The 23,897-nt window shown below is 37.3% G+C and overlaps 1 protein-coding gene across 1 annotated transcript in view; it reads right to left on the minus strand.

Annotated features, from left to right (window-relative positions):
* Positions 1–21,062, minus strand: part of RAB21 (RAB21, member RAS oncogene family) — a 36,765-nt gene extending 15,703 nt beyond the window's left edge. The window contains exons 1-4 of the mRNA XM_026500018.4: positions 20,636–21,062; positions 9,239–9,298; positions 8,368–8,475; positions 5,122–5,185 (exon numbers count right to left, since the gene is read on the minus strand). Of these exons, the coding sequence (XP_026355803.1) occupies positions 5,122–5,185; positions 8,368–8,475; positions 9,239–9,298; positions 20,636–20,782 (379 nt within the window). The 5' untranslated portion in view covers positions 20,783–21,062. The remainder of the gene's footprint in view (positions 1–5,121; positions 5,186–8,367; positions 8,476–9,238; positions 9,299–20,635) is intronic.
* Positions 21,063–23,897: the final 2,835 nt, after the last annotated feature.

The following is a 23,897-nucleotide window of genomic DNA, read 5'->3' on the forward strand; positions in this document are numbered from 1 at the left end:
TGTATATAGAGGACCTCAAATAATCTGAGCACCCAATTATGGGCAGCTGCAAGTAACTATCTGACACCATAGCCAAAGCATGACAAGGAAACAGAGTATATACTAAAGCTCAGTGATTACCAACAAATTCAGTAATGAACTGTTCCTTCTTTGAACAGTTCTGTTTAACTCAGCAAGAAGAACATATTCGGATTTCCTACATTATATTTGTCAATAAAATTTTAAATCTGCTAAATATTACAATGTATCTGACAGTCACCTGAAGAAAAACAAGTTGTTTTATGCTATGAAGAATGCAAAAAGCACCACCTAGTGGCCAGTGGTTCCAACAAACAGAAGCACAGTATTCTGCCACTCGTAAAACGGGAGACTTTTGTTACAATTAACTAAAACCCTATGAGTTGTTTTTCTCAATATATAATGCCTCTGTTTTCAAATTCTACCAGAATTATCAACATCCATTTTTTAAAAAAATAAGGATAGAGAGAGATAATTTGAGTAATGCCTCAAACGAAATTTGGGGAAAATTATTCAGACACTGCTTTCTTACCTAATTACATTCTAAATTTACCTAACTTTAATAAATCTAGTTATTATTAAAATAACTCTTTTAGCAAGCTAATTATTAAACAAAAAAATTTTGTTTACCACTATTTCTTTCAACAATCAGTGTCCATAAAGGTATTGATTACACAGATTAAGTCATAAAAAACTGCATTTTGGTGACTGACATCTTTCCAAACTCAAAACCTTTTTAGTGCCTATAGTTCTTTTAAAAGCAAGACATGTAAAGGATTAAGGCTTTGAGGCTCATCTATTTCAATGCTACTATGCAGCTATATAGGGAACTTTCTAATAGTTTTGAAACACCTGAAAAAAGGATTACCACCAACTAAGTATAGTACTATAAAGATTAGGGGGGAAAATTGGCTGAAGCAGGTGGAAAAGCCACCCTGCTAAGAATAGTAAAAACTTTATTTTCTTTATAAATACACATTTGAATTAAGAACATGAAAGGGATATACCCATTGGTAGGGGCAGATGGCCTAATGGCAATAAAGAGCTAGAACCCTATTTTGCTTAGATTGTATGGTGGTTTGTGGGCTAGTCAAAATAAGTTTTCAAAGGCTTTAAACCTGATAAAGCTTGTTTTTGTCCTAGATCACTTCATAACTATATAATTTGGGGGAAAATTACTAATCTTAGTATCACTCTATACAAATGTAGCTAACAAACAGCATGGTTGATATGAAAATATGATAATGTAAAAGATCTAGCATTTGGTACATACTCAATAAAAGCAGTTATTAATATCAGCTTATATTCATCACAGTGAATGATCAAATGGAAAATCAATATTATTATGAGAAAATTAAAGCCCATGATAGGCAACACACTTTTTATTACCACCCTACTAGTTTCATCTAGCTAATTTAGTTAATCCAACACTCTGGGAAGTCTTCCTTTAACTTCCCTCCCCTCCAAATTTAGTTAGGTTTGCTTTAATGCTATCACAGCACTCTGTACTTCCCCCTTCATAGCATTTATTGTAATATAGAACAATAGCTTGTTCTTCTCCCTCTCTCTACAATAAGCTCTGGGAAGACAAGGACCATCTGTATTTGTTCACTTATTCTTATACTAGAATACTCCCAAAACTGGTATATAGTATATGTAGTAAGCAATATATAGTGCTGGTTAAGAATATGGGCTCGATATAGCAGACAGACCTAAGTTAAAATCCCAGGTCTACCTCTAACTAGCTATGTACTTTGGGAAATACCGAGCTCTCAGCCCACTTCTCATGTGTGAAATGGAAATGGCAACAATACCTTCTTGTAGTGCTGTCCGAAGACTGAATGAATGCATAAATGTATAGTTCTTAGAACAGTACCTAGGACTCAATAAATGGTAACTACTACTAAAAATAACTACTTGTTTAACAAACATACAAATGTTAAGGACAGACTAGAAGCAAAATATTATCAAATAGAGCAACCACAGCTAAGAGTGCTAATCAGTGGACTAACTAAAACAGAGAGGGAAAAATCTCTGCTAGCAAGGTATGGGGTTCTCCATCACTGGTTAACACACTGTAAGTGGTTTAGGTAAGGACGTAGAAGGTTAAGTATTTAATTTACATGAAAAAGCCAGTAGACGATATCATCAAACGTAAAGATTCAGAAACATGAGTTGAAATTCCTACACTTAAGTTTAAATAACTTAATTATATAAGAAAAAGATGGGAAAAGCTTGACAGAAGAGCAATACTTATAAAAAAGTGATTCGGAGTTTTGTTAACTACAATCTACATAACAGAGACACTGTGACATGGATAGTAAAAAATGTATGCAATCTTGGGACAGTGTTGGTAGAACGGTAATGGGAGAATTTTAAAAAGAGAGCCATTTAAGTATACATTGGCTCAACAATATTTGGATTCTAGTGTTCTAGTGAAATAAGCCTAGAAAAAAAATAATCAGGATGATAAGAATGTCCATAAGTTATACCAAATGAAAAGCAACTGAAGACTAGAGACTATAAGATTTCAGGTAAACCATCCACATGTTTGAAAGATTGTCTTATTTAGAGGAAAAGGAACAAATATTTGTCAAAGGCCTTCTCTATGCCAAGGGTTTTCCAAATTACTGTTTAATTTTCATTAAATTACATTGAATCCTGGGAAGTAGTGTTATTATTTTGAATTTAGAACTAAAACAGAAAAACAAATAAACACTGAACTACTCTAAAAAACAGAATGAAAATCAGTATGTAGAAAAAATAATGTAAATGCCTATCAATAACAAAAGGATAAATTGTGGAGTATTTATAGAATAAAGTATTAGAGAACAAAGAGAATAAAATGAACTACAACTATATACAAAAACAACGAATCCTGCAAACATAATGTAAAGCCAAAAAATCAGATACAAGAGTTCATACTATATAATTTCATTTATATAAAATTCAAAACAAAACTAGTCCATGCAGTAAAAAGTCAAGACAGTGTCTGGAGGTGGGCAATGGTGAGGGGAAGGCAGCTGGGACAGTGTTGGGATGAAAAAGAAACACAGGTGAGACCTCTAAGTTACTGGTTACACAGATATAGTAACTTTGTGAAACTTTCCTTTTGTGGTAAATGGGCTCTCAAAATTCTTTCAACAATGAATTACAACTAAAATTCCATGTCACACTAGAAACAGAAAAGGAGTGAGAACTTTTTAGGCTTTATACCAATCATTAATAGACATTATGTAACATTAAATGAGAATTATCTGTCCCTACTTGGGGCAGTAAGCTACCATCAATATTCCTAAACCTTCTTATAATATGAACATGAAAAATATACAGTCCAAATTAATTATTCATAAGCTTTATTTATCCAGCTATTTTTTTAATGTTACTTTGTAACGTGGGTCAAGTAACAAACTCTTGACGCTTCTTTGACTTCAAGTATATGTTAGTCATTTCTTTCCCTCTTCTGAGAGATAACCAGAATCCCAAATAATCATATCTTTAGTCATTCGCCTAATGTGGCCACTTCCACTCCCATTAAGTCCCAGATACCAGACAAAGCCAGGTGAACTCACTAATGACTAGATATAGCTTTGGCCCAAAGTCCCATGCAGTCTACTACTTTAGAGTTCCATTCTGAAATACTCCTGCCATTAGCCTAACATCTAGCATCTAGACTTAAAAAGTAGGCCAAATCATCTCCTTGGCCTCTTCCCCCAGATATGTACCCTGATCTGGAACTGCAGTTTGCCAATCTAATGGTAAGACAATGTAAAAAATGTAAAATTTAAAAAAAAAAAAATTCTTGCGATGTCTCGGTGGCTCAGAAGGTTAAGCTTCTGCCTCAGGCTCAGGTCATGATCCCAGGGTTCTGGGATCGAATCCTGCACTGGGCTCCTGGCTCAGTGGGGAGCCTGCTACTCCCTCTGCCTGCCGCTCCCTCTGCTTGTGCTCTCTCTCTCTCTCAAATAAATAAATAAAATTAAAAAAATAAATTAAATAAGTAAAAATTTTGAAAAGTCAAATGTGCCCACATTGACCATTCCATTCTAGGTCCTCCACTAAAATTACCCTGGTTTCTTCTAGACCATTGTTATTCTAGCAGTCATGCAGAAAGAAAGAAAACAGCATGAGTCTATTCATCATAAGGATTAATAACAAAGTATAGGAATCAGAATGACTTCAATTCATATCCCATCTCCATAGCTGCTTGATATTGCACAAGTTATCCAGTATCTCCAGGACTCAGCTTCCTCTATAAAGCCCTCATAAAATTAAGAGGATTACATGAGATAATGTCTACTAAGAACACAGCATAGTGTCTGGTATACTTTATTGCTCAATAATTAGTTATATTATTGAAATAATAATCTAAAGAAAAAGGGAACCAAAGAGAAATTTCAGAAGTCCAAGAGTGAGTTCTACAGTTCCTTTATTTTACCCATTCAGAATATTCCTCCACCCTACTATCATGATTTGGTCATATACTTGGGAGTCAAATTTGTCCTTAACTCAAAAATGTGTATAGTTAAACATATAAAACAAGAATACTAGCCTAAGTCATTAGTTTTAATTTTATTTTAAAGTAGTTCCTAAACTATTTTTTTCTACAGAAAATCTTATGAGGAAAAACTAAAGATCAAATTGAAGCAAGGCCGGGAGTTGGAAGTTTACATGGTTAATTTCCCACTTGTGGGCGCCTGGGTGGCTCAGTTGTTAAGCGTCTGCCTTCGGCTCAGGTCATGATCTCAGGGTCCCTGCTCAGCAGGAAGCCTGCTTCTCCCTCTCCCACTCCCCCTGCTTGTGTTCCCTCTCTCGCTGCGTCTCTCTCTCTGTCAAATAAATAAAATTTAAAAAAAAAAAATTTTTTTTCCCACTTGCTCCCCAAGGTCTTCCCTGAAGTCTGAATCTCCTGAAAGATCACTTCCAAATCATAAGTTATTCTAAAATATTAAATATTAAAATATCATTCTTCTTTCTTTCTCATAACTTTAAAAATGAGAATGACTTATTTGCTATTCTCTAATAAAACATTAAGGAAGCAGAGCACTTTTTTTTTTTTTGAAACAGAGGACATTTTAAATTTAAAAAAGTAATGATGCTTACCAACTATACATAAACAGATTTCATTTCCCAACATTTTCCGTAATTCTTTGACCCAGTTTTTTACCTGTGTATACAAAAGAGTAAATATTAAGTTCTGTTGCAACGACTATCATTACAACACCCCGAACTCCACATTGTCAAAATACCTCAGAATTTGTCTAACAGTCCATACATTTAGTTACTAGAAATGATTAACTGTAGGATCAGTTATTGACAAATTATATTGCAAACCACAATATACAAACATCCAATGGAGTGAGAAGTCATTCCACCTCTAATTATAAATTTTCATAAATATTCCACAGACCTAAGCAAAACTATTCGCTAGAGCAAAAGCACATCAACTCCAGCCTATGCTTGTAGAGTCACTTTGGACTTAAAAACATCTTAAAATTGAGTCTTTTGTATTCCAATTGGTTCCAAATTAGAGGGCAAAGAAGCTTCTGTGCCACACACTTAAAAGGGGGAAAAATGTATATGGGAACCCAAAAGAGTACCAAAATAAATTTTCAACCTTTAGTGGATGACAGGTTTTTTTTCAACTTCAGCACTACTGATATTTGGCTCAGATTAACTCTGTTGTGAGGGACTGCCCTGTGCAATGTATGAAATTGAGCAGCATCCCCAGCCTCCTACCACTAGAGATTAGCACCACCCTCTAGCTGTGATAACCAAAGATGTCTCCAAACATTGCTACTGCCTGGTGGAGAACCACTGGAATACAATGACTCTAGTAACAGATTTTTCACCATGGATGAAGCACAGCAGTAGGTACAGTTGGGTACATTCAAATTAAGTAAATTCATCTTTTGAACTCATGATTTTAAATATGCTGATTACAATAAAATAGGATAAAGAACAAACTTGAATACCTCCTTCATTTTTTGTAATGGAATTTAATTTCCATGTAATGAAATCACACAGAACTTATATCTTCTTCAAAAAAATGCACACACATCTTTAAACTACAAAACTTACATTAAATACGTGGTAAGTAAGCATTTACTGTACATCTGGTCCTACGGTACAAATGTAACAGTTCCACATTCCTGTTTTCTACAAGAATACAGAGGAACTGTCTTTAATAAACCCCAAACCTTTATAAAAGGAAAGGTAATCAATATCACCACCTTATCTTAGAGCACTGAACCATAGTTTTCTCAGTACAGCCCCATCTTTTTGTTTCATTCACATGTATGTAGAAAGTTTTTAGAGAAGCACTAAACTTCCATCCCTAGTTGATGTCACATAAGAAAAATGAGACAATTTGGTATAAAATGTACATCCTCATCATTTCAAAGGAAACATGCCAGAATCCAATTACAAATTACTCTACTCCCTATATACATAGTATCATAACCTACTAAATCTAACCAACTTTTTTAAAAAAATGTGTTATTCATCTGCAAATTAGATACCCTTCTGCAGGCATCCTACTCATCACCCCCATACATTCTGTGGTGAGTTAAGAGATGGCTACAAATTTTTTTACTAATCCTCTCATCAAGAAGTAGAGTCTGGGCAGGGAGCCTGCCTCTCCCTCTTCCCCTGCTTGTGTACTCTCTCTCTCTCTCGCTATCTCGCTCTCTCTCAAATAAATAATTAAAACCTTAAAAAAAAAAAAAAAAAGAGGTAGAATCTATTTCCCTTCCCTTTGAAGTTGGGCTAGCCTTCTAACTTGCTTTGACCAAGAGAATGTGGCAGAAGTAATGCTATGCCAGCTCCAGACTTAAGCTTTAAGAAGGCCTGGCAGCTACTCTTGGGATCCAGTTGTCATGTAAACAGTTTAGGCCAGAATATGGAATAATGAGGGAGCATGCGGAGACAGCACCAGAGGATGACACACCAGATGGAGTGAGAGACCATAAGGAGGAGAACAAACCTTCCTAGATGGTCCTGGCCCCACCAAACTCAAAGTTCAGTGCAGCTGTTTGAGTGACTCTTATAACACCACATAACCTGCCCAGTCAACCCACAAAATCATGAGAAACAATACAACATTGTTTTAAGCCACCAAATTTTGGGGGTTTTGTTATACAGCAAGAGATAAATGGTCACTTTTCAACCTAAAAGACTCAACCTTCTCTTAATCAATAAAACACTCAAACCATTTCCATTTATGTCAAAAGGCAGGAATGGACAACAAACAGCAGCTCCCAAATAAATTTTTCAAGTATCATTAAACCTGCAAGTTACTTTATCATTCCCTTTTTCTACTCCTTGGACTAAATTTTTCCACATGTAATAATCCAAGGACTAACTTGCACAGTTGCTTCATCAGTTAAACACTGAAAAATAAATGGAAAAAAAAAACCCCACCTAAAACTGAAACTAAAAAGGCAAGCAATTTCAACAGGAACAAGCCTGTAACTCAAGGCGAGTACACTTTCTGCTGTGGAAATTACCCCTTTTAGTTACATACCCTTGACAAATTTATTCCAAGAGGGGCTTTCAGAGGAAGGGTGAAATAAGTAATTAATCACCATCCTGACTGTGACGAGAATTCACAGGTAAGTTTAATGATAACTTATTTTTGGTTCCAAACAACTTTAAAAGCTCTACATTTGTGGTGTATGTTTAAAAGAGGGGTGAAAGGTGCCTGGATGGCTGTTAAGGGTCTGCCTTCAGCTCAGGTCATAATCTCAGGGTCCCGGGATGGAGCCCCATTTCAGGCTCCATGCTCAGCAGCAAGTCGGCTTCTTCCTCTGCCCCTCCCCCTGCTCATGCTAATAAATAAAATCTTAAAAAAAATTTTTAAAAAAAGGGGTGAAAAATAATGAAGAAGGTTTAAAATAAATACTAACTAGACTGTCGTTTAAAATTTATATTATATCCTCCAGGACATTTAGTGAGAAGAAAGGGCTTAAAATTGATTTAGTTCTTCTTTTTCCTCTTTACAACTAGGGAGCCCATGCAGCCATACCAAGTATTCACATGCCTAGTGTATACGGAATCAAGAAATACATGTGATATTTTTTTAATAGGGAGAAAAAAAGCTCCTTGATTTTTATAAAGTTTTATTTCAAATTAGCTAGGTAATAAACTTATTAATAACTGTTATTCAAAATGTAACCATGAATTAAATATCGCATTAACAAATATGAGCAGTAACCATTTATATACAAGTTTATTTTACTTTTAAAACCAAGACTAATTACATTAGTAAACAAAGGCATGCGAATGGAGACTTGAAAAATTAGTGTTGTTATTCTATTTAAGTCATCTACCCATAAGTAAATAGAATACCTTCTGAAAGGAATCTTCATCTGTTATATCATAAACTAAAATAGCTCCATTTGAATCTCTGTAGTAAATTGGACCCAAAGCGTGGAATCTCTCTTGACCTGCTGTATCCTAAATAAAGCAACAAACACTTATTAGATCAGAAGAAAAAAATTACATCTGCTATTGCAACTACAGTAAACTTTGGATTAATTGGGGGACATGAAGTTACAGATAACCTCAAAACACTGTTAAGAGAAAAAAACAGGTTACAAAAAATTTTTAGACATTACAAACAATATTTAATGTTTTACCGTTATATGAAAGTTACTTCTCCCCTCCCAACCCTCTTACTCCTCAGCAAATTTCCCACCCCCACTAAAAAAAGAGTTAAGAATGCCCAAGATGCATTATAAGCCAGGAATAGGCCTTGCCCTAAATTTAGGTTCCCCACAGAGGGAGAAGACAAGGAAAGAAAGCATGCACCAGGACTACTGGCCAAAAGGTATTCTGATGCATTACCCTTGCCCTATTCTCTACTGGCACTGCTTTGGAAAGTGGGAACATAGAAACACAGAGGGGAAAAAGGCCAGACAGGCTGTCCACCCACCCTGTTCTTTCTCTGACATGGGATCCCTCTGAGTTTACCCTTCCCCCAGCTCAAATGTTATGATAAGCAATATTCATGTATACAACTGTGTAATTCTTAGCCTGATGTTAGAAAAAATGTTTATTAAAAAACAACTTTGACTAAACTTAACTTAAAAAAAAAATCCAGAAATTCAAATTCCTATTCCTTGAGCCAATTATTCAAATTCCTATTCCTTGAGCCAATTAATTAGAGTACAAAGAATAGGAGAAGCCTCCATTCACTCAATTGAAAAGGTTAACTTACCCATATAGCTAGGTTTACTCTTTTCCCACCAATATTTAACTTCTTCGTTAAGAATGATGCCTAAGAAAAGAGATATACGTTAAACAGTATTTCATATAAAGTAATGTTTCTTATCCCAAGAACTATAGATGGAAAAATAATCTCAATGTGAAACTCAAGTTATCTGGGAGAAAAAGTAATCACTGAGTTCTTATTAATTACCAAACATTATTTTCACTGAAGACAGAACATTATTTATATTGTAATCTAAAAAAATGGTATTTTGCTTTATGAAATTATGAAAAACAGAAAGAAAAACATGGCTCCTGGCTGGCTCAGTTGGTAGAGCATGTGACTTTTGATCTCAGGGCCACGAGTTTGAGCTCCATGTTGGGCATGGAGACTACTTAAAATAAAAACAAATAAAAAGATCTAAAAAAAAGAATGAAAAACTGATAATTAAGTATTTTCTTAGATTTTCCCCATAAAAATTTTTCTTAGAGCATTTAATTTGATGTCACCCTACTGACTCATTATAGAAAGAGCTAAGAGATTTCTAAATGAGATAAAAGATATATATTTACTGGTAGTTTACTTAACTGTATGAATACCAATATAATTTGAAATATTCCTGCAATTATTTTATACTTCAATTATTTATTTATATCTAATAATTATCCCAGGTACTAATGTTACAGAAATGAAAGGAAATGGTTCTAGCCTTCAAGGAGTTTATAGTCTACAGCAGAAATGAACATGTAAAGAACAGTACAATATCATGTGACAACTGTTAAAATGGGAGGGTCTTGCCAAGTAGACTCTAAAGAGAGTGCTGAGAAATGAAGTGTAAAGCCTCCTTGGATGAGTTAAAGCCGGCTTCAGAAGAGAAGGTGATGATCTCCCCCGTTTAGGAGTAATAGGGGCTTTTCCAACATATGGGTAAAGCCACTGAAGCTGAAACACATAACTCCCTCCCCATGGAGAACTCCAACAAGTTAGTATGGTCAGTGCCAGAGATGAGACCAGAAAGATAGGCAAAGATAGACATCAATGTCTAGATGTATGGACTCTACTTTGTGGGTCTTAATAAAACCTGTTTCAAGACACATGTATTTTTAAAAAAATGTATAAATGTATACTACAGTCAGATGTATTAGGGAAGCACAGCATATTGCTCTGTATTCCCTTTGAACATTCATAATACACATTAGCACACTAAGACTTGGCCAAAAGAAAAGCTAACTGCATCTATACGACCATTTCCCAAACTCATTTGACCTCTTTTTTTTTTTTAGAGAAATGCCTAATTCATCTTAAGGAGTAAGTGTTAAGAAGAATAATACTGTTGATGATGGAGAATCACTGAAGGATTTTAAAGCAGTGGGGAGGTATAAGATCTATATTTTAAGAGAATGACTCTGGGATAGGAAGGGAGGTTAGACTGGAAAGGACAGGACTAGACCTGGAGACAGAAGGCTATTACAAAGTTGGAGAGAAAAACAAAAAGGGCTTGAACCAAGCCCACAAAGATAGAAAAAAGAGAATCCACAGTAATTGAAGAGGAAATATAATCAGAATCCAGAGTCAGCTGACATATTTTAAAAATATAAATAATAATAAATATATAAATAATTAAAAAGTATGTATTAAAAAAAGGAATAGAGAGCCAAGTCCAAAGCTATGCAGAGACAGTCACAGTTAGGTGTACCTACAGAAAAGAAAGTACAGAGAAGTAAGGTAAAACAGATAAAAGGCCAGGATGGTGAATTATTACTGAAGGAGAAGGAGCCCAGATTTCAGGAAGGACTTTCTGCTGTATGCACGCCAAAGAATTTTAGAATTAAGAAAAAGCCAATGAATTTAGTAATTAACTAAGGAATCCACAGATCGATACAAATGGCAGAGCTGAGATCAAATCCAGGAATGTCTTCCTTTAAAACTCAAACTACACTAAAGATCGTTTATCAAATGAAACAAAGATTACATAGAAAAGGGTATAAAATAAATAGCAAAATAACAAAAGAAAACTTGGAAAATGAGAAGACCAAATACATGTCTTGACAATAAATGTGACCAAAGGACTTCTCCCACTCATTATACCACAAGAGCTAAGAATATGAACTTCGAGGGGCGCCTAGTGGCTCAGTCTGTTGGGTGTCTGACTCTTGATTTCAGCTCAGGTCATGATCTCAGGGTTGTGAGGCGGCTTTGGCGCCTAGCGTGGAGCCTGCTTAAGATTCTCTCTCTCCCCTTTCCCCCTCCCCACCCTCCACCCTGCTCTTGCACACACTCTCTCTCTCAAAAAAAAAAAAAAAAAATGTGAATCAGAACTTTGGAATTGAATCTCAGCTTTGCCCCTTATTAGTTGTATAATTTACTTGAACTCAACCATTTTCATGGTTTCAATATCAATGCTATATAAAGAAACTCAAAATCTGAATCCTATCCAAATATTTAATAGGTAGGTCAACTTAAATGCCTCTCTTCTCTCAAATACCTTTAAAATTAAACTGATCTTCCTTCCGAAATTGGCCTTCCATTCCAACATTAGTATTTTGATTACATTCCCCAAGTCACTGAAGTTTAGAATCTTAGAAATATCATCATTGAACATTCTTCCTCCCGTGACATTCTATATTCCAAAAAAATCCTACGAAGACTTGGCTTCATATTTACTCTGGATTTCTCGGATGACCAATCTCATATTATTATAATATCTTTGGTCTCACCTCACACTCTAGTTGACATGCCAAATTATCTTCCTAAAGCCTCCATGATTAAAAAAAAAAAAAAATCTTACCATAACTCACTGAAGGATTCTAGTAAGATACCATTTCTAGAAAGTTTACTTGAACTACATCCCTGCTGGTAGCTAATATCTAAATAACCTTTTTGTCATGAGATTTGTGGGGACTTCTCAGTAGAGAGGAATGAATTAGAGCTGATAAAGCTTCATCATTTCCTTTTCCTCCATCATCTCCTTGGAAACTTAATACCACCTTCCCATGATGAGTTTAAGGGACAGTGTTAAGTCTCTCCAACGGAACAATGGATATACAGTTTTATGGAAAGATGCTCATCAGTGTCAATTATAAAAGAAAAAAGAAATAACCTAAGTGTCCCTCAATAGGCAATTTTTAAAACATACACAGATAGCCCATCCATACAGTGAAATCACATCCATAGAGTGAAACTCTATACTTTCATTTCTACTACTATTGTTATGCTAGCTAACAGTTACCTGAAGGCTTACCTTCCACCAAGTACCGTGCTGAGCACTTTTTATAGTATCATTCACAAGCTTCTCCTTTATAAAAGTTAGGGAGCCCTAATCCACAAGCAAAAATCTGTTATCTTTGTATTCAAGGACCTAAACAATTGTCCACATCTATCTTCCTAAGATAGCTTCCAGTATTTCTCCACTTACTCTCCAACTTACATGGTTTACATACATACCTCCAATTCTGCTTATTCATAAAATTCCTAATCTGATGTATTCTCTTTTCTCTATTTGAATCTCATGTATCCAAGTTCAGTTCATGACCCATACTCTTCTTTCTTGAATTTTTAAGCTTTCTCATACCACCCATACAACCCACACTGACTTTCTCTAACCTGAAGAATTACAGGGAACCTAACCTTTAATATACAGCATATACTGCCTTGCTTATATCCTAAGTTATCTTTTTGTGAGTATAAGTCTTCTGTCAACTAGATTACATATTTTTATTTAACATGTTCATGATGCTTACAATGAAATGGGCAGTATCCTAAAAGCTTTTCAGTATTAACTCATTTGATTGTCATAGTACCCTGAGTAAGATATAATTATCTAAATATTACAGATGTGGAAACTTAGACACTGGAAAGGTATCCTGCCCAGGGTCACACAGTAAGTGACATAGTGGGATTTGAAATCCAAGCAGTCTGGCTCCAGACACGACTCATAACCACTATGCTATGGTATCTCCCACACTGAGATCTGAAATAATACTTCTCTTGTGGAGAAAGCAGGAAGAACCAGTGTTGACACACAAATATTGTTATTGTAGATGAACATATCTACAATGTGCCTAGGTAAATCGGTGCAGGTAAAACTCAATATATGTAAGAGATGTGCTCCTAAAAGTCTCCTTATAAACCAAATTATTTTAACTCAAATATCTGATATATTATGCAAGGATCCCCACTACATCTTTTTTTTTCTCCTTCATAATGAAATACTTAAGAAGCACTATATGGAAAGATTCCTAGTATAATATAAATTGTCCCATTTTATATATATTCTTAGTCTTTAATATGTTACAGATATTTTCTTAAAGAACAAATATCATGTTTAAAAAACAAATACAATTATATGTGAGACTAAAGCTGAAAGATTTTATGTAAGATCAAGATAGTAGTAATCAATCAAAAGGCTGGCATTTGTCTCATCTTTTTTAACCACCTCTATGAGGCATACTTAATTTGGATAGACTACTGAGATACCACTTGTAGTTATACTTAATCTGGGGCACGGGCTCTTGTTACATGGGAGTGACAGTGAGAAGGAGGAGTGATCATTGACTTCTTTGAGAATCTGATGAGAGCCATGAACGGATTTACTCCCAAGAACACTACTCATATGCACATACCAAAAACAATTTCACACACTTACCCAGTGAAGAATTCCCAGTCTAGAAAGGGGAGGGAAAGTGGCATTACAGTATCAATTTAAAAGGTTCTAGAAATATAGGAAGAAAAAAAATAGTACATGCTGTGGGCCAAACACTGTGCTGGACTTAGAACATTTAATCTTTGTAACAAAGCTGAGAAGTAGCTAATTAGCTCAGTTTTACAGTTGTGAACCTGAGATTTAAAGAAATACAGTGACTCACTCAAGGCCAGACAAGTCAGTTGGGTGCTGCAGTTGGCAGAAGACTGTTTGACTCCACAGTGCTTTTTCCATTGCACAAAGCTGTTTATTCTAGAACACATTCTTAACCTGGCACTCCTCCACATGAATGCTAAGTGTTCCTGGATACCAACTCAACTCCCAAAAATACATTCTCAGGGTAGGCACAAAGTAATGAAGATCAAAACAATGGTAGATCTCCCACCTTATTCCTCTGAACCCTGAGTTACAGCACCACTACTTATAATTCCAATGACTTCATCTTCCAAACTTTAGGGGTATTAACAAATCAATAATCACATTACCTGAGGCCAACATCTGTCATTTGCATGTGATGCTTATTTACCCAACATCGTATCCAAAAGCATAGTGGATACTTTTTAAAAACCTCTATTAAAAAAAAGAATTATAGGAAATAATAAGAAAAAATACATCTGCCAAATGAAAGTCTTTTCATAACTTGTTTAATCAATTTTTTTTTTTTGTATTTGTTGTTGTTATTAGCCAGATCCACTTGCTGTGCTTGCAACCCCCTGGCAAAGCAATATACCTAAAGCAGCAAAGTAAATGAATTATAGATAAAGACTTTTCTGTTTTTATCTAATATCTTTTAAGTCCAACAGACTTTCATTATTGTGTGTGTCTGGGTGTATACATAAAAACTAAACACTGACATTATTTTTGCTATAATCACTAACACTGTTCCAGACTTAAGTATTTAAAGTATCTATTACTACTTCATTAAGACATGAAAGGAGTTAGGTAATTTATAAATTAGTCCTCTCTAGCAAGGCAATAAAAATTAGCTATTGGAGAACTAAACTGGATTGCTACAATGGCAATCTTATCACAATATACAAATGTAACAAATTTACATATTATAAACCTTAAATTTACACATTGTTGTGTGTCAAATATATTTCAATTAAAAAAAAAGAAAACTGAGTGCTTGAATACTTCAACATTTCTTGTCCTTAGTTTCCATAAAGTACAAGGATTATAATCAGTTTAGAGTTCAAACAAATACTTTGAAAGTAAGAGTCAAAAAGTTACTTCTGAGGAGCAGCTCAAAACCCAAAGCAGAAAATGGCAATCAGACATGGAATAATTATATACTAGGAATTTAAAACAATTCAGAAAAACTCTTTTCTCTAAAAAAAAAAAAAAAATCACCCATTCTTCCATAGCACATATGTATCTAGTAAAATACCAAGGAGGGGGGGTGTGGAAATTTCAACTATTATATTTTATAAAGATGATGTGAATGAATTGACTGTTCAACACTGATGGAACTTCCAGAAATACTTGGAAGATATTTCAGACATTCAAAACACTAATCTTACCAATAAGGAAACCAAGATTCCTAGACCAGAGATTATGATGCCAAGCATAAAAGCGACTGCTAGAACCTGAATGCCAAATGTTGCTCAGAAGGTTAAGGTGCATGCGGGGAAAAAGTAGTAGACTTAGCATAAGAAAAAATGGTACACCATTACTACTTGTGGGACCCTAAAATTTAAAACAAATCTTGGTTTCCTCATTTGCCAAACTATCAGGATACTATCTGTGCAGCCAATCTTAGAGGACTGCTTTGCTCATCAAATGACAGCCACCTACCCCAGACTACAGAAGGCAGATAGGTGGAATTCCAGTTAAGAGTCCTAAAAGGGAAAATGACTGATGGTTCTGATTATAAACAATGTTACTTTTATATAGAGACTAGTGGAAAGTGATAGAAAGCACTTAAATTAGAGTGCATGATCTTAGAACACCTTCATATAAGGGGGAAAAATGGCATACAACTAAAGAAAATGAAATGATCACCCAAGAGCACAGACATAAAGAGACATACCATAGATAAAAGATGGTTACAATCAAAATGGCTCAAACATTTCGGAATAAAATCAAGAAAGCTAATTGATGGTTAAAGTACCTTAATCATTTTTATATTCCCCAACTACCATAATGTTTGATATTCAACAGTTATGAAATATACAATCATTGAATTTAATTGCTTAGGTAACCACATAAGAGACTGTGGGAACTTAGATCAAGTTTCCTGGGCTAGGTAAAGGATCTTGAGTTAGAGAGCTCACCTACAAGATTCCTTCATAATTATTAGTAACCTAGGAGAAGGTCTGCGTAAAAGGAGCAGTACTAAAAGGCAGTGATCCTTCAGAGACAGCATGGATTCTCAAAATAATAATATTAATAATTATTCATGTGAAATTAATCCCATTACCCTTTTGACTGAATTACCATGAAGGAAACCAATGCAGACGAAGTAAACATTTCTTAAACAAATATGTGCCAGGCACTGTGATAGGAAGTTTACCTATGATGGCTCTCTATTTAACCAACATAAAAATCCAGTAAGTGAAGGGGTACCTCACTGGTTCATTCAATAAGCATGCAATTCTTGATCCCGGGGGGTTCTAAGTTTGAGCCACATGTTGGGTGTAGAGATTACTTAAAAATAAAATCTTAAACAAAAAAATCCTATAAGTAAGGTCCTCTCATTTTATAGATCAAGAGTCAGCTTACAGGGGCGCCTGGGTGGCACAGCGGTTAAGCGTCTGCCTTCTGCTCAGGGCGTGATCCTGGCGTTATGGGATCGAGCCCCACATCAGGCTCCTCCGCTGTGAGCCTGCTTCTTCCTCTCCCACTCCCCCTGCTTGTGTTCCCTCTCTCGCTGGCTGTCTCTATCTGTCAAATAAATAAATAAAATCTTAAAAAAAAAAAAGAGTCGGCTTACAAACATTAGAATAACCTGCCAAGATCATGATGGCTATGAAGCAGGAGCCAACATGCAAAACCAAGTCTATCAAAGTCCTGTCTCTTTTTACCACATCATATGGCCTCCTAATGCAAAAACACAGTGTATCTTGTCTTTGCAAGCATTTGACAAAGCATCTCATGATATCCCCTGTGGGCAAGACTGATGTAGCTAAGGCAAAAAAGCTAGATTTATAATGCTGGAATAACCATTTTCATTAAAGGCTCTGTGTTCACTAGTTAGGAGCCCATAGCAATCAATCTTAAACTGTTTTCTGTTTTCATTATCATTAATATGTACAACACTCCATTGTTTCTCACTCAAGAAGACAGACTATGGCCCATGCATAGTCTGAAAAAGCCCCACCCTAAAATTCTGCACATCTAAAGAAAAATACACCTTGGGTCATGCATCACTGGACAATAATGAGACCTGCTGCAGAGCTTTGTACTTGGCCCTCTGTCTCCCTTTTTCAGTCTTTATTAATGCCTCAGGAGAACAATGAAGACATTCTTAGCAAATTTTCAGGTGACTAAGTTAAAATGAGTTGTTAATCTGGACAGTAAGGAACATACGTTCTTCTTTGCATGCCCAGAACCCAAACAAGTGCCTGACCCACAGGTCATGTTTCTTGAATTATAAAATCAAACTTAAAAGGACATCAACAGGCTTTAACCACTGGAGTAAATCTATCAAAGCCAATTTTAATGGGTCAAATATTCTAGGGACAAAAAACTTAACTATAAAATTAAAGGAAAAAGAATCGGAGGGATGTAATGTCCTTTTTTGGAAGCAAGACTAAGACAGCAAGCTCAATACTAATCAATGTAACAGCTGTCCACAAGCTCATAGAATCTTTTCTATTTCAGTGTTGGAAAAGGATTCTCAATAGGGAAGGTGATACCCTGTGCTTTGCTCAGCTCAAACCACACTTGGAATCATTTCTATAGCTCAAAGAATCACATTTTAAGGAAAGAAGACAATGATTAAATAACAAGTGTCTAGAAAAGATGTCAAAATAATGAAATGACTTAGAATGATGTCATTGGAGATTCCTTTAGAGGAACCAGAGCTGTTTACCCAATAGACAGACCAAGGGGTGTGATAGCTATCTTCAACTATCAGAAGGGATGTCCTGTGTGACCAAGATTCAGAGGACAGAACTGGAACTGGAAACTACAAAGAAACAGATTTTGGCTTTATATACGGAAAAACTTACTGGAAACTAAAACTGAGCAAAATGAAGTGGGCCATCTCAGGACACTGTGAGTTTTCCACTTTCTATACCAGTTCATCTACCTCTAAGAGGAGATAAGACAAAAGTGGACAATCACTTGACTGAAATATTACACAAAAGACTGAAACAGTGAACGATAAAATACTTCAGGTTCCTCTCGGTCTTATAACTCTTTGAAATAAGATTGCAAGAGAGTGTACTTTGCACAACACAAAGTATGTTACAAAGATAGGTTATAGGTAGTTTTGTTGACAAAAAAGAGGGACTCTTCACGTCTTCTGATCTTCTGATCCATGATCTCCTCTCCACTTGGAAATTAAAAGCATACCCGGTTATGTTTTATGGGTCACAATTCTCTAAAAAAATTAAAACGAGATAAACATATATAAGAGAGAGTAGACACAATGCTGCTTCCATACATTGGTATGCAACAAAACCCTCAATTCTGTAATATAATCCAGACACTGTTTGTGATGACAGTCACGTAAATATTAATATCAGGACTGCTATGTTTTTGATACTGAAAATCTACCATAACTTCATCCTTTCCAGCGAAGGGTGCAGTAGTTTCTCTCTAATATTTAAAAATCTTTAGCCTGCTTTTAGCTTCAAGGATGTCTTTGAAATGTACAATGGAAGTGTAATTTTTAGGTTAAAGGACTAAATTATCTTAAAAGGGGGGAAGGCTCCATTACAATGATTTTCTCTTTTATCTTAGATCTGTAGCACAAAGGTAACAACTAAAGGGGTGGTTTACCAATATCCAGAGGCAGTGGGATTTACTTGCTCAAAAACTTAAGTAAGATCTGTGCTCAAATATCAGCTTGGGCATCATGCATGACTTGTGGAAATATGACTGCCAGTAAATTACTCAACTTAACCAAGCCTGTTTCCTTGCTTGCAAAATGGGACCAATAAAACTACTTCATAGGCTGTTATAAGAATTAAATGACAGAAGAAAAATAAAGTATTCAGCACAGTAAGAACTCACTAAATGTTAGCTATTATTACTTTACCTAAATGAAGTTCTAAATTCCAAATAATCATAGGTATTTATGCTACAAACTTCCTTGATTTCACTAGCAACACTCAACAATAACAACTATTAAAATTGTGTAAGTGCTCTTGTTCAAGGATGTAAGAAAAAAAGAAGTTTCCTCACATTCATTTTTTCAGATATTATGCTTTACTTAAGAGAAGTAAAAACAGGAATAAAAATAGAACATGGAATCAGAGCATCTTTGTGAATTCTAGACTCAGTAGTTTAATAATAGCATCAAATATCAAATGTCACAACAATTAGAGGAGATTATGCATTCTATTAAATAGTGTCAATGTTCTTACCCACTACACAGTCACTAAGATCTATTGTGCAATTTGGGCCATTAATAAAGATGGAGAGCTTCCAATAAACCAGGTCCTAAGTGATTTTATGTATACTTGTCCTGACAACCCTATGAGCTAGATATAGATACTATCATTATGGCCATTTTAGCACATAAAGAAACCTAGGCACAGACAGGTTAATTAACTTGCCCAAGATCACACAGCTAGTTAAATAGATGGAGATGGGATATGAACCTCAAAAATCAGGCTCAAAAGTCCACTCGATTTTACTACCTGTAACTAAATTGATCAAGTCAGATTAGTTCGAAATTTTTCTTCCAACACGTGCAAACTAATTTCTTTGGGAGAGGGAGGAGCCTACATCTCCCTCAAAGGACTGACTTCACCCCCAATCAATGATTACACTTTAACACTTTTCCAGCTAACTATAAGATAACTGCAGAAGAAAGCCGGCCCGAACCTACAAGCAAAGAAAATAAGTAGCAGCAGCAGCGACTAAACTGTTAGTTTGGGGGACCAACTGTTGGCTAGTAGTCACATGACGTTTCCATGTGCATGTGGATCGACCGACCTCACAGAATGACTGCCCCATAAGTCAGACCCACGCAGGCAGCAATGCAACTGCATAACCCATAACCGGCAAGCGGTCATTTCAAAAACCCTCCACAAATGACTGTTTTGCCAATCAGCACGTTACTCGAAGACAGGACAAAATGGAACTTGCGTAAACACTTAGTCATCAGTAAGCGCTGAAGTTACAAATCACCTAGTTCGCAAAATCAAATCCGCAGCTAAGTTCCTAATTCCGAAAGAAAGAAAAAGGGCTGACAGTCGGTAACTGTAGGGTGAAGGCACCTAGGGCCCGAGCGGAAGTGAATCAAAGGCGAAAACTAGCCAAGCGATATGGGGGACTCCACGATATGCGCAGCCACACGGGGGACTTTTGAGGGACCTTCCACTCCCTTCCCAAAAGCCTGTCCAAATGTCTACAGGATGCCCCGACCCCGCGTGCCCCTAGGGCGAATTCAGAAAGGCATTCGAAGACAGAGGTGACAGGCCTGAGATTTGTGAGCCCAGATCCAGAGAACCATGGTAGTAAAGTCCTCACAGCCCCGGAGGGGTAGGGGCCCCAAGGCTCCACCTTCCGCTCCCTGGGGCCCGCACCTGCAGAGTGGTGATGTGCTTGTCGTTGAACTTGTTCTCGCAGTAGCGCAGCACCAGCGACGTCTTCCCCACGCAGCCTTCTCCCAGCAGTACCACCTTGAATGAGTAGGCTCTGCCCGCCGCCGCCCCGCCGCCGGCCGCAGCCATCCCGTTTCCCGGCCGCCCGAGCCCTAAAGCTGCGCGGAGCACCCCACAGCCGCCGCAGCGCCTTCAGAGTCGCGGCCGGCGCAGGCCCCTCCGCACCGACCAGCCAACCCCAGGCGCTGTCTCTACTCCCTCCTCAGGGCGAAGCCTGGAAGGGCAGAGGGAAGTCCGAGAATGAAGGACCCCGCCACCACGTCAGGCACCCGAGAAAAGGCGAAGAGCACTCCCTCTCCGCCTCCCTCTAATGGCGTCTCCTTCCTCCTACGTCACACTTCGGGTCACGTGACCGCCGCGGTCGCGGACGGCCCCTGGGACTCGGCCTAGGAGAACGTGCCTGGACGTGGGTGGGGCTTCTGGCCTCTTCCCAGGGTGGAGTTGGCTGCGAGTGGAGCTCCTCCGCGCAGTCTCCCGCAGACTGGCTGTCTGCTGGTCACCGCCGCTCTGCAGTTGGTGGAAACCTGCGGGATTAAGGAATGGATAATTTGAGGTAAACCCAGTTCTGGTGGAATGTGGAAGGGCAGAACGTTACGCTTGCCCAGGGAATGTTCAGCAGGCTAATGACCTGGGTCACTGTAAGGCAAATCTGCCAAGGTGCCCTTCAGTCTCTTGCCATTCTCTGTGGGATCCCAAATCATAGCTATTGAACTTCATTCAGTTCCCCAGACCGTCAGATCTCCTCCTCATCTTGCAGGTCTCAGCTTAAACCAGAAAGCCTTGCCTGACCACCAATCCATCTTCTTTCTCTTTGTCCTTCCCTCTTTCCCCCTATCCCTCAAGTTAAGTATTTCGTGACACTGGTATACATACCTTCCTTAGCAGCACTTCATGGAAATTACTACGCTGAATACAGTCTCTCAGCACGCTACAGATTTAAGGACAAGAACTGTGTAAGACTTGCTCACCTTTGAATTTCTAAATCCCAAGTTCCAAGCACGTAATAGGTATTCTATAAATATTTGGAAATGAATGAATGAACGGTACATCTTAAGCCATTATGTCTTGGTTCCCCTGTTTTTCTGTCTTCCATGAAGCTTCTGACATTCCTTGTTGATTCCACCTTGAGAGACCTGGCTTGTTTGATGATTGTTTATCTTTCCTGACCTGCCTCTCCTTCCTTTATGAAATACACTCTTCCAAGAAACCATAGGGGTGTTTCTGAAATTTTACAACTAGAAATCTGGTGTCAGTCAAGCAAAGATATTCTTTTTCATCAGACTCCTTTTCCACTTCAAACCAGATAGTTCATTCATTCATTCAACAAATATTTGAAAGTGCCCACCACCTGCCAGGCACCGTGCTTAACAACATACAATGTCTCTGTCATCAAGAGCTTACACTTTAGGGCCACCTGGCTGGCGCAGTTGGTAGAGATGTAAATCTTTGATCTTGGGGTTGTGGGCCCATGTTGGGTGTAGAGATTGCTTAAAAATAAAATCTTAATAAAAAAAAAAAGCTTACATTTTAGCAGGGGAAGACAGAAACAGTCAATTACACAATGAATGCTTTCATCTTGATAAAGCAGTTCAGAGTATTTTGCAAAGGTATATCGGGACCCAACTGGTTTTGCACGCCAGAGAAGCTGTCCCAGAGATTGTTGTCTTTGGAAGGAATAACCTAGGCCAGAAGGGAGGCGAGCTTTGCAAGTAGAGAGAACAGTATGTCCAACAGCCTTGATGTAGGAAGGAGCATCTAAGGTTGAGCAACTGAAAGTGTGATAAGAATGCAAAGAGGAAAAGAGCTCTGAATGAGACTGGCAAGGAAGCCCTTCTGAAACGGCCTTTCAGCAAATGAAGCATTTTAATCAAGAGACTGACATAATCAGATTTAACTTTTAAAGAAAACTACTTTGCCTATAATTTGAAAAATGGATTGGAGGAGGATAACACCGTAATCTGATGTGCTGTCCTCTGGGGGCTAGAACTGTGTCTGTCACATTGTTCTAAATCTCTAGACCTTGGAATGTAATGCCTAACTAACATTTATTAATCACACAAGTAAACAAATAAAGCTAAGCCTGTAAAATACTGAGGTTTGAGAAATGCTCTTGGATATATGGGGCTTTGTTAAATAGAATTATCAAAGCATTTTCCATTTTAAGCATCTAATAAGAGTAATTAAAAAATAGTTAACATCTGTGAGCTTGCTATAAACTAAGCCCATTTGTAGGTGCCTGGATGACTCATTCGGTTAAGCGTGGAACTCTTGATTTGGGTTCAGATTATGATCTAAGAGTGGTGAGATTAAGCCCCCTATTGGGCTCCACACCCAGTGGGGTGTCTGCTTGAGATTCTCTCCCTCTCCCTCTAACCCTCCCCCCCTTGCGCTCTTACAAATAAATAAACAAATAATACACACACACACACACACACACGCACACACACACACACACTAAACCCATTTGTCCCTTTATTTGCTCATTCAGCAGCCTTTGTGGAATGCCAGGCAAGATGTCTCTGCCTTCTTGGGGCTTGTATTTTAATGTGGGAGGCAACACAGAAAAAATTACAATAATGTGTAGTGGCCATGTTTGATGCCAATCTGGCATCCACACTTCCTTCTGCTTTCTATCAGAATCTGGTCCTTGCTCAGGTATCCACTGCTCCTGTGCAGTCCGTGTGCCCCTAGTTTCTAGTTGGTTCTTTCTCTGTGGTTCTTTCCAGCTTTTAGAGGCAACCATTCACACATCTGAAGCAACAGTTCAGATGCTTCCGGCTGGCAAACAATACTGAGCTGTAATAGTAAGCACCGGCCACAAAGGGGCACAAGCAGCTCATTGAAATTTACCAGGTTGGCCCGCATACGCTCAACACTGTAACTCCTAAGTGCCTCCTCATGAAAAAGAAGGAAACCATTGGAAGATTTTCTTCGGAGTTATAGAAAACAAGAATATTCCGAGAGATATATGGTCTAAGGGAAGGGAGGAAGGATAGATTCCAACCTATTTATCCCTAAGATGACAATATTAATTAAAAGTGTCTCCAAAAAAATAGTGTCTCAAGAAACTTAACATTTTTGTCAAAGAAGGAATTTAAGCCAAACTTGGAGATTCTCAGAACTTACCAACTTCTACTAAAAATATACAATCTCAACAGTTAAGAAGTGAGGACAAGAAGGCACT

This window comes from Ursus arctos, unplaced genomic scaffold, assembly GCF_023065955.2.
Source record: "Ursus arctos isolate Adak ecotype North America unplaced genomic scaffold, UrsArc2.0 scaffold_21, whole genome shotgun sequence".
In the NCBI taxonomy this organism is placed as follows: domain Eukaryota; kingdom Metazoa; phylum Chordata; class Mammalia; order Carnivora; family Ursidae; genus Ursus; species Ursus arctos.